Below are 12371 nucleotides of genomic sequence, written 5' to 3' on the forward strand. Positions count from 1 at the left end.
CGTTTTTCTCATTTATTTCTCTTTGTTCTCTCTCTTTCTAAAACATCTCTTTCATGTCAACAATCTGTGTTGAATCCCAAATTTGCAAAAACTAGGGGTGAGCATGATTCCAGGGTAGAACCTAGAACCTGAGAACCTGACCAGTGGGAACATATAGGTTCCAGGTTCCAAGATATACAGAGTAAGTTTTAGGTTCCAAAAATTAGGGAAACTATTTCGATAGGTAGGTTCTAGATTCTAGGTAGGTGGAACCTGGAACCAAAAACCTGAAACATAAACAAGTTTTTTTGTGTTTTTTCTTGATCTATATCTTCACGTGATCTTGCGGTACTTCATGGCGTTAGATGATAAGTGTATAATCTGGAATCACTAATATGAACTTTCATTTTATAACTTGTTAATGTTTCATATTCTTCGTGTATCTAAATATAAGTTGTGGTTAGTGGATTATAGCAGCAAATGGTGGTCATTAAAGATGATGATTCACTGCAATGGTTTAATTAATAATACGGGTGGAATTTGGGTAGATCCTGGAACCCACCCTCAAACTTGTGATAGGATAGGTTTCAAGTTCCAAAAAATGAGGAACCTATTATCATGGATGGAACCTATACAGAACATGGAACCGCTCACCCCTAGTATCGATTCACGCAATAACTTCTCATTTTAATTATATTTGTTTAAACAATCATGTCAGGGAAACTAGTCTTTTGTAATCTCTTTGGTGAATAATAAGCTTATTCAGTATTGTTATGTTCATTTTCGTTTTGTTTAACTAAAAATGAAATAAATAAATAAAAAGAACCCGTTAGACCCTAGAACCTACCTTAGAACCTGTAACACGGTAGGTTCTAGGTTTCAGATTTCGACGGGTAAGTTCCAGATTCTAAAAAATGAGGAACCTATACCCGATGGTAGGTTCTAGGTTCCATGTGAAACCTGTAAGGAACCCGAAACAGCTCACCCTTAGCAAAAACCTCCTCCTCACCCAACTTATCCTCTTCCATCGCCATTTCTTCAACTCAAAGTTCAACCGTAAGTAAAAAAATCAATCTCATATCTCTTCACTCCCATTCCATCCCTTTCGCTCCGTGTTATTCGTTATCCCATTTCGCATCAAACTCTTCGATTGATTAATCATGAAGACAAGAAAACAAAACCCCATTAAAGATTCAAATTGAGGAGTTGAAGCTCTGCCCAAAACCTCGTCAAGCTCATCAGAAATGTCTACTTCTTCGTCTTTGTCTTCTTGGTCCTAATTGTCACTTTCATTGCCGATTCGCTATCATCTACTAGCCTCCGGATATATGGCTCGAATCTTCCCCCGTCTCACTAAGTTGTTTATGCAAACTGAAAAATGCGACCGACAAGGATTTGCCCCTCTTCGCCCTCGCGGTCTCTCTAACTTCCACATCCATCTCAATTACCAAGTTGCCGCCGCCGGTGATTGAGAGGACTGAAGAAGTGATTGTGAACTCAACTCTCAAGTCTGAGCCCTTATGCGATGAGCCACCGTCAATTGTTCAAATCCCTGTGTTCTAATAGGTGTTAAGTTCAATGCAGGAGCCTTTAGGTCTATTGTGTTCATAGGTATCAAACTCTGGTTGACGATTAAAAAATCGATGAGTGCGACATGGCGTAGATGACAAGTGACAAAGATAGACCACAAAAGATAGTGTTCTTTTTTTTTTGACAGATACCACGAAGGCTTGAACCATGATCAAAATTAATAGGGATAGGAGAGAAGTAACAAAGAATGAGGAAAATGGGACCCAAGAGAAAAAATAAAGAAGTAAACAAATGGGACATCACAACCAAGTAAAAAAGGATGCTTAAAAAGATAGGACCCACAAAGGTTGAAATTGTCAAAATATTGTGATAGGGAGTGTTTCAACCATGATTAGAGTGAAAAAAGCGCGGCCCAAAATATAATGCGGATCTATTCATTTGACTACAGACTAGAGCCATATGTTACATAGAATAATGGATTTGTCTTGACCACTACATGATTTTTGGAGCGATAAGTCGGCAATTTTCCTAGAATGCCAAACCCATGCACGCGGACTAATCTTGCTGCAAACCTGATTACAGGACTTCAACACTGGCAATCACTTGATATTCCTCAATTATCACCCTAAACTATGTGACTATCAATTCTTACTTATCTCTCTCCATGCACTCGATCTCAATCTAACATCGATCGGAATTTGCGTACATTCCCGAGGAAAATACGCCAACTCATATGTCTCAATGGGGAAAAAAAAGCCCTAATCCATCCTCGATTTTTAATAGCAAATCCTTGCCATAAGCAACATCAAGAAAAGAGTAGGAACAGTTAAACTTGAATGTCCTTTCCTTAACGAGCTTGGGGATTTATATTATCTCAGAGAAGACAGCCTCAGACAGCAACTTCTGTGAGTCGCAACTAGTCGTACTCGCATCATAAACATCACTGCTACTGGTCATCGTCGCAGCTGCCCAACTGCTCTTCTAACCATCACTATCGCTAGTGCTGAACACCTCATCGCTGCCGTCCATCGCATTGCCTCTGATCGGAGCCACGTCATCGTCGCTGTCATTGCTGTCGTGCACTGACGCACCCAAATGGCCTATCACCCCCTGCTCAGCGCTCACCTGTAGCTGCAGTGCGAACTTGAGGCCCCACGCAACGTCGTTCATGGATGGCCGCTTGGCCCCCTCATCCTGCAAGCAGCTCATGGCGATCTCGCAGAACTTGTTGAGGCACTCGGGGGCGATCGCCCGCTTCAGGTGCGGGTCCACGATCTCCTCTACTGCCCCTCTCTTGCAGCAGCTCTGGGCCCAGGCGGCCAGGCTGATCTGATTCTTCGGGGCCATCCGGTTCACGGCGGGCCTCGCACACAGCACCTCGAACAGCACCACGCCGAAGGAATAGACATCGGACTTGTCAGTCAGCTGCTGGCGCCTGCAGTACTCCGGGTCGAGGTACCCGAAGGTGCCCTTCACGACCGTGCTGACGTGCGTCTTGGACACGCTCGTGGGCCCGACCTTCGAGAGCCCAAAGTCGGCGACCTTGGCAGCCCACTTGTCGTCGAGCAGGATGTTGGTCGTCTTCATGTCGCGGTGTATGATGTTATGCTTGGCACCGGTGTGGAGGTAGTGGAGCCCACACGCGGCGCCCGTGCAGATCTCGAGCCGCTGCTTCCAGGGGAGTGGGGGATTATCGGTGTTGTAGAGATGGTCGCGGAGGGTACCGCGCACCATGTAGTCGTACACGAGGATCATCTCTCCCTCGTCGCTGCAGAACCCGATCAGGGAGACGAGGTTGAGGTGCCGGAGCTGCGAGAGCATCTCGATCTCCGTCCCGAACTCGTGGAGGCCCTGCTGCGATCCCTGGTTTAGCCGCTTGATCGCCACTTGGGTGGCCCCGCCATCGACGTAGCCCTTGTACACGTTGCCGAACCCGCCCACGCCTATAATGAACACCTGGTCGAAGTTGTTCGTGGCCTCTCTGATCTCGGCCAGCGAGAAGTGGCGGCACAGATCCGACGGCAAGGATGACCCCTGGATCGTTGTTGACTTGGTCGACGCGCAGGAGACCAGGCCCCACCACCAGGCGCCGTCCCTCGAGGTCGAATACTTCCCTCTGTTTCCTTGCCGGTAAAGGAAGAAAGCCAGGAGAGCGAGCGCCGTGAATCCTGAAGCTACGCCAGCAATGGTGGCGATCTTTGCTGTTTTGCTGTGGTTCGACGATCCTTTGCTCGCCGGTGAAAGCACCGGCTGATTACCTGGGACTGGATCCGGGTTCAGCCCTGCGAGATTCTGGCCTGGATTGCTGATCTTGAATATTTCGAGGCCATTCAAGATGGCATCAGAGTAACGAGTATAACCATCCGGAAGCGCGCCCAACGCCACGGAGAGGTTGCTTCTTTTCTTTTGGCCGTCATCCATGTATACTGCATAATCTCTATAGACAGGCATGCCCTTCCCGCTCCAACTAATGACATCCGCACGATTTTCAACCAGTTGTGAATCTATGAAGATCTCGAAAAGCCTATCTCTGGGCTTATTTATCTCTGTCTGGAACTCGCAAAAGTGTAACCTGACCAAGTAGTAGAAGTTTGTATCCACCTCGATGGACCACGTGAGCTTGTAGCTCAGATTAATTTTTTTGTCCATCCCCATTGTCCTCGCCGTTTTGTACACGGCATCTGGAGCCATGTAGTTTGGCGCTTGGTCACTGTAATTGAGTTGGATAGTTTCGTTAACTGGTAAAACTCCAGCCATCGAAGAAGTCACGTAGGCCTCATCTGCTTCCCATGTCCTGTACATTCCCGTGTCACCAGCTGAAGCAACAAACTGTCCTCCCACGTTCAAGCGCTTCACCATTTCTAGAGAACTAGTGAATCCGGAGGGATATGGCATCGCCTGGCCTGCAAACGTGATTTTCTCGTTTGAGTCGATGGTTGTGTTGTAGTAGAGACGTTCGGGCATGGAAACGACTTCGATTCCATTCACAAAAGCATACGCATCTGAATAACCAGGAGTCGGAGCGAATGTTATGTTCAATATCCGGTCGGCTCCGACAGTTAAGCAGAACTCTTTGTAGAAGCTCACAGAGCTAGTGTTGTCGGAAAACAGTGAAGCACTGAAGTTGCGAAGCAGAGTGCAGCCGGCTGCCTCGACCGAGAAGAAGGAATCGGTGCGGCGAAAATTGAGGTAATCAGAAGGGAAGAAGTGGAGGCGAACGAATTTGGGCCCTGCATGGACGTGGAAGGTGTAGGCAAACTCGGAGCGAGAGATGCGAGCAGTGTAGTATAGGACAGGGCCAGGGAAAGCCGAAGATGAATGGCTTGCATTTGCAATGATAGAGGAGTGAGTTTCATCAATTAGATTGTAGTTCGAACCGTTGTTGCCATCTCCGTTCCAAGTCCGATTGGACACAGAGGAGCTGCTGGAGGAGCCGCAGTCAACGGCAATATCGTCGGTCGGCGAGTATACACCAACGTTGTTGCCAGTGACCGAGAACGTGAGTGCTTTAAGCGAGATGGAGATGAAGAGGAATAAGAGATGTGGTGGTTTCCCGTTCTTCATCTGCCCCTTTGACCACAGAGAGGAATAGCAGTTGAATCGATCAAAAGAAGTTCACAAGGAGAGTGGAATCCTGGAGATGAGATGAAACAGTTTTAATCATTGGGAATTAGGAAGGAGCGAGGGAAGAGAAGATCAGCACGATTGACAAAATTAGTGGGAGACCAAAGTCGTCGCTATTGAAAAAAAAAAAAAAAAGTCGTCGCTATGGTATCAAGTCTACTTTGTCGTGTTTGAAGGAGCGTATATTGCGAATCGATCCAAATCAAAGTCACGAAAATTCCACATAGAATTTGATTTGTAGTAGCAAGTCGTTACAGTTTGATTTACTCTAAAGGTTGGAAAAGGAGTCAACCCACCCAGCTGGCGTTTGGACGGTACCGTTATAAAGCTTCACATATCAGCAGCCTCTTAGTCCATCAGAACAGGCTGTGCAGGATAGATCCATTGATGCTTCGCCGAGACTTCTCTAAGGTAAAATGTTAGTGGACTTGCAGGACAGCTTTGAATGAAAATCTTAGGCTTTGTTTAGCGAAAAATATAATATTTCTGGAAAATATTACCCAAAAAATTATTTTCGGGGAAAATAACAATATTTTCTTATATTTTGCTGAAACCTGAAAATGAACTGAAAAATATTTTCCGCCATTTGATATGATTTTTCTAAATAAACATATACTATTCGGATGCTAATAACTTGTGTATGGGTAATCGGGGAATCGGGTCCAAGCACCAAATTCCCAAGTCCGGCCTCGATGGACCCCAACCCGTGCGCCAGGATCAGGGCATGGGCACTTGCGTCCTAGGCGCGGCCTTTGTGGACCCAAGCCCATGTGTTTGGGATCTGAGCTTGGGTACTGGGATCCTGCGCTCGGTGTATATGGAACCGGGCGGGTGCCGAGGCATCGGGGTTTCAAGCCTGGCCTCAATGGACTCAGGCGCGGGTGCTAGGGACTAGGGTCCGGGCTTGGCCTCGATGGGCCCGAGCGCAAGCGCTGGGGATTAGAGCACGAGTACCAAGGTCCCGGGCTCGGGTGCCGAAGACCTAATCCTGGACGCCAAGGACTTGGGAATCGATGTTAGGATTTCTGTACTCAAACGTAGAGTTTCGGGTTTAAGCGACGATATCTAGTCATATTTTAGAAAAAAATTTCTAATTTTTTAAAGAGGAAATCGTTTTCCTAAATTTAAACATAGATTTTCTATTAACTCATTTTCCTAAGCAAACCTAATGTCGGAAAATGAGAAAAATGTTTTCTCGAAATATTTTTTTCGCGAAACAAATGGATCCTTAAGATTACTTGACATTTTTAGGTTTTCATCCTTGGCCATCACATTATGCGTGCTTTTTTTTCGTTCTGATTACTGCTTTAATGTATTTCTTCTAGAACTCCTTTATTGTTTATTGAGGAGAACCTCGAATGGCAAACCTCTTATAATAAATGGAGATATATTGTGACAATTGGAATTTTAATCGTATTTATATGACATTCGGAAATTTTCGTATCCGGTAATGATACTTAGATCATAAAGCTAAGTATTATTTAGCTTAGAATTTGGTGGACACGTAGAAATCTTAGTTTGGATCATAAATTTTGCAAGGTGCGGGGATGATTTTCGTGAATAAAATTGTTCCGAGTTCGACGTATTGAAAATTTATAAACGTAGATGTACGCGTTAATAGTAGTGCAGTATTAATTAATTTACCGTTGTCTTAGTAATTGATGGGCATATATCATTAGTTTAAACTTTAGTTAATTAGTGATAATAATTAATTATTTTTAATATTGTGTTAAAGGTAGAAGAAGTTCTGTTTTCTTTATAATTTCTCACAAAGACACCTCTTAAGACACATTAACTCACGTGGCATTTGGAGGTTTCATGCATGGCCACATGCCACTCTTAAACTTAGCCTCTTGCACTAATATGACACATAACCATAAGCCATCATCACCCTTGGCTATTAGTCATCCCTAATATGTCTTAACTTCTCACACTTGGCCGTAGATTAAGTGAAGATTTGCCACCCGTGACTTCATGCATTCTTCCACTTAAAATTTACTCCTACACAGCACTTTAATCTTGGTACCATCGAAGGGAATTTTTCATTTTGGTTGTAACTCTCTTACTCACCTTCAAACTTTCAAAAAAATACTCTACTTCAACCACTTTCCGATCCAAAACCTACAAGGTGATTTTAACTTTGGATTGTTCAGATTTTGCACAAGATAAGTGAAAACTTTAGAGGTTAAGTTAGTTCCATCTACTTAACACTCTTAACTTGGTTGGTTGAGATATGTCACTTTGATGTGCTATAATGTTGTGGACATGGTGATTGTTGGATTCGTTTTGTTGGTTTTGTACATGTTCAAAAGGTGTGTGATTTGTTATTTTAAAGTATAGTATAATTGGCAAGTGAAATTGTTAAATTTGAATTTGGAAATGGGTTAATACCACGAAAAACTCCAAACTATTTTTTTGACCACAAAAAACCCCAAACTGGTACACTTGTGATAATTTTACCCCGACCTATTTTTTTGACCATCAAAATGCCCACACTGATACACTTGTAACAATTTTACCCTCGAACTAATTTTTTGACCAACAAAAACTCCAAACTGGTACACATGTGATAAATTTACCCTTCGTTAGTTTCTGTTAAATTTTATCGTCAAATTGCTAAGTTTAATGACACGTAGTAATTGACAGGTGTACCGGTTTTGGATTTTACCCCTTTGTTTGTCACAAGTTTACCAATTTGTGATTTTTCGTGATATTAATCCAATTTAACGGACACTAACGAAGGGTAAATTTGTCACAAATGTACCAGTTTATGGTTTTTAGTGGTAAAAAAATTAGTTCGAGGGTAAAATTATCACAGGTGTACCAGTGCAGGGTTTTTGGTGGTCAAAGAAATAGTTCTGGGTAAAATTATCACATGAGTACCAGTTTGGGGTTTTTGGTAATCAAAAAAATAGTTTGGGGTAAATTTGTCACAGGTATACTAGTTTGGGGTTTTTTGTGGTCAAAAAAATAGTTCGGGGTAAAATTGTCACAAGTGTACCAGTTTAGGGTTTTTCGTAGTACTAACCCTTTGAAAATCTCATCCTTGAAGTGATTATTGAATTCGTCTTGCTGGTCTCATACATGTTTAAAAGGTAATAGGTCGTTTTTCTTAAAGTGGGGTACATTTGGTAAGTGAAAATGATGAATTTGAACTTGGAAAAGTCATATTTGTAAATTCAAACTTGGGATATGTTCACTAGAAGTCCTAAAACTTATCACAAAAGTACAATTGAGTCCTAAAACTTGCCAAAGGTGCAATCGAGTCCTAAAACTTGTCAAATTAGTTCAATCGAGTCCTAAAGTTAACACCGTCCAATTTGACTAACGGAAAATGCTGACGTGGCTTTTTTTATTTTTTATATCCCATGTGGCAATGACGTGGCTTTTTTTAATCATCATTTTAATATTAATTTTATTTAAATTAAATTTAAAAATAAGCTAAAATTTAAAAAATAAACAGCAGGACGACAGTCGAGGAGGGAGGGCTTACCCTCCCCCCCCGGCCGCCCCCCCGCCATCATCGAGAGGGGTGGGGGGACGGCAGACGGGGGTCGCAGGCCCCGGCCAACGACCCTTGCGGACGGCAGGCGAAGCCTGCGGGCCCCCCCAGATCGGGCAAGGGTTGCCGGCCTTCACCCAGACCTGGCCAAGGGTCGCTAGTGGCGACCGACCCCCATCAGATCTGGGGGAGGGCTGCCACTGGCGACCCTCAGCCAAGTCTGGGCGAGGGCTGGTGACCCTCACCTAATCTGGGGGAGGGCCGCGACCTCTCGCCTGCCGTCGGCGAGGGTCGCCGGCCCTTGGCCAAGGCCCGGCGACCCCCGCCTGTCGTCTCTCCACCCTCGTCGGCCCCTCCCAACCCGCCAGTCCTCTTTCTCCTATTTTTTATATATTTTTAAAAATTTTAATTTAAATAAATATAGTATTAAAAATCAAATTTTGGACAAAACGATGTCGTTTTAGCCACGTAGGAGAGAGAAAATATTAAAATGTGCTACGTCAGCATTTTCTATTAATAATTTTGACGGTGTTAACTTTATGACTCATTTGAATCAATTTGACAAGTTTTAAAACTTGATTACACATTTTGCAAGTTTTAGGACTCAATTGCACTTTAATGACAAGTTTTAGGACTTCTAGTGAACATATCCCTTCAAACTTAGCCGTCGTTCATAAAATCTATTTTTTAAACCCAAGTAAATTTTACTCTCAAAATCTGTATATATCTATTTCCAAACCCAAGTAGATTTGACTCTCAAAATCTGTATATATCTATTTCTAAACCTAAGCATATTTTACTCTCTAAATCTAGATATACTTATTTATGAATCCGAGTAGATTTTACTCTTTGAACCATAATATATTTATTTTCTAAACTTGTGTATATTTACTTTCTAAACTTGAGTGGATTTACTTTCTAAACTTGAACAGATTTACTTTTGAGTCTGATCGCAGATTTCTTCTTACTTATTTGCTTGAATAAAGTATTTCATTGCTTTAAGAGATATGGGATGTGATAAGAAGGAGAGTATATGCAAGTGAATACTTATTTATCATGACTTGCATGAGGATAATATATTTTCTGTCACCTACAAATCAATGGTGATGATGCCCCGTATGTCGGGATGCCTCATAGGTTGGGATGCCTTGGAGGGTGTACTGGGATGCCTCGGGAGTCGAGATGCCCAATAAGTTGGGATGCCCCAGAGGGTGAACCGGGATGCCTCGGAGTTGGGATGCCCCATGTGTCGAGATGCCCTAGGAGAGTTCGAGAGGAGAAGTAACGAACCTAACGCATGAATATAAATGCCATAGGTTATGCCACATGCTTGTGTCTGAACTAAAATATTGTGAAGTGATTAAGTAATTAGATTATAATGGCATATTCAAATGGGAAAGGTATAACGTTTATTTATGTTCTCAGCATACTTATTGGTTGTTATGCATTTACGTTGTTTGTACCAGGTGAAGTGATAAGATGATTTTCCTAACTTAAAACTAGAAATTTCGTTTACTGAGCCTTGGCTCATTCCTTTATTTTTCAGACGTGTAGGATGGATGTTCCATAGCCTTTGCATTTCGAAGTTTCCGTGTATTATGAACGTGTCTATGAAACTGTGTTTGTACCTCAGTCTTAAGTACTACATACCAAATGTAGTTCTACTATGTGGATCGACGTGTGTTTTATGGAGTGGGCTCCCTATTGATTCGTCGCATGGTACTGGAACCTCGACGACAAGTTAGTTAGCCCGTTAAGGGGCTTCGACATTGATGTTGATGGTTACACAACGGAGGGCGAAGTTATCAATCCATGACGTCAATCAGTCTTTTGTATAGGTAGACTTTTGGAGTATAATGTAATATGGCGATAGGCAACCTCGATCTACCCAGACTTTTGTTTTTTGTGATTATATAAACTGTGGAATGGTGTTGTAAATATGATAAGTAATGAAAATAAAGAAGCATAAATACTTTGACTATTCTCGTGTGTATTTCATGGTTAAGAAATGTTCATTTAACTTTCGCTTGGCTGATTATTAAGATTAATAATTGAAAACAGATACGTGTCAGGCGTAACATTCTGGGGCATCACATATATGTACAACGATGAGATACATGGAGAATCAAAGGAAACATGTAGAATCTCCTAGATTTATTTTTCAACATACCCCTCAAACTCAAGTAACCTAAAAAAAGTCAACTCGATATTGGAGAAAAGATCGAAAAAAAGACCCAATAGAGGTGACTTAGTAAAGGCATCAATAGTTTGATTAACCAATGAAGTGGAGACGAGACGAATAGTGCCACAAGATACATGCTATCGACAATCTATTTCAATGTGCGTTCATGGAAAATATTATTATGTGTTATTCGAATAACACTTTAGTTGTCACAATAAACGATTGTCCCACCACTATGACGGACACCCGTGTCTTCTAGTGACCGTCACTATCCCAATGCGTATATGCAAGAGCATGATATCATGCTTCCGTACTGTACTGTCATAAATAACAAATTTTGTTGTTGTGAAGAGGTCTAGTTTGGGTGTTGACGTGTTTAGAAGAATATGGTGAAATAGTGGAGATGTGTTACTTTAGTTTTAAAGAATACACTGTAAGAAGGTCCTCTTCCTACACTTTTTCTGACCCCAACATTTTGTGAAGTGTCGTAGTTATCCATTCTTCAATCCAGAAGAGTGATTTCAAGGACTCTAATCTTACCTAAAGAATCTTTTCTTCTACCCATCGCTTTTACATGTTTATTTCCATCATCTCCTTTTTATTAAATGATCCTTCCTTGTGGTACCTACATTTCATGTTTTTGCTATCTCTCTTGGCTTACATTCTTCCTTTTTAGTCTTTTCTATTCCTATATACTGAGGAGGCATTATATATTTCTTGATGTGCTCTTCTTCAAATGTATGTTTATATCCTTTTATTGGTGAAAAGGACATTCTTTCATGGCCATCTTGGTATAGCAGAAGACAAAATGTTCAAAGAACGTCAAGACGTTTTGTAACTTGCTTTTACGTCCTCTAATTGCAATGGATGATTAAGTGCTCTATTAGTTTTTGCTATACATATTTTCACTGTCAGATTTTTAAAGTTTACACATTTCTGCTTTTGTCGTCTTCTCCGAACATGTTCTTAGCTTCCTTTACAAAGAACTCTGTTCTGAAACGTGATATTATGACTCGAAGTATTCTTTTATTTCAGAGGAGCAACAGGAAATGTGAACACAAAATGTCAAAATGGGACTCATGTAATACAGGACCAGATGTCACAAAGTCATATGACTTAATGAAATTTTATTAAATTGGATTTGCATTAAGTACTCTTTGGCATTGTGAGTTTTCTTTTCGATTTGTCCGTCATTGAATAGGCTTTTAGGTCATGGGGCAGAGCCTCAGGAAGTTCCTCCTAGTGATTGGACGACAATGTCAGTTCAAGCTGCTGGAGGACAACAATGTCAATGTCAGTTCAAGCTGCTGGAGGAATCATTGCGGGTGCAACAGCCTCCTGCATCACCGCCCCATTAGACACCATCAAAACTCGCTTACAGGTTCTTTTAAAACAGTTGAGTTGTTGATATTTCGCTTTTGTAAGATCTAACTAAGATATGAATGGAGGTTTTGACTGTTGATATCGCAATAGGCACGAACTCACTGAATTTAAGTTCTGGAGGTTGTGACAAAAGCCCTCTTCACCTTTATCATCTCTTTATTTACTCTCTAA

The 12371-nt window shown here is 41.9% G+C and overlaps 1 protein-coding gene across 1 annotated transcript; it reads right to left on the bottom strand.

The window, feature by feature from the left end:
* Window positions 1–2310: 2310 nt before the first annotated feature.
* Window positions 2311–5142, bottom strand: LOC115674054 (receptor-like protein kinase FERONIA). The gene has a single exon (XM_030596376.2). It carries the CDS (start codon window positions 5071–5073, stop codon window positions 2491–2493), a length of 2583 nt encoding a protein of 860 aa, XP_030452236.1. The 5' UTR covers window positions 5074–5142; the 3' UTR covers window positions 2311–2490.
* Window positions 5143–12371: the final 7229 nt, after the last annotated feature.

This window comes from Syzygium oleosum, unplaced genomic scaffold, assembly GCF_021117445.2.
Source record: "Syzygium oleosum isolate NSW1041296 unplaced genomic scaffold, Sole_v2.1 Sole_v2.19, whole genome shotgun sequence".
NCBI lineage: Eukaryota > Viridiplantae > Streptophyta > Magnoliopsida > Myrtales > Myrtaceae > Syzygium > Syzygium oleosum.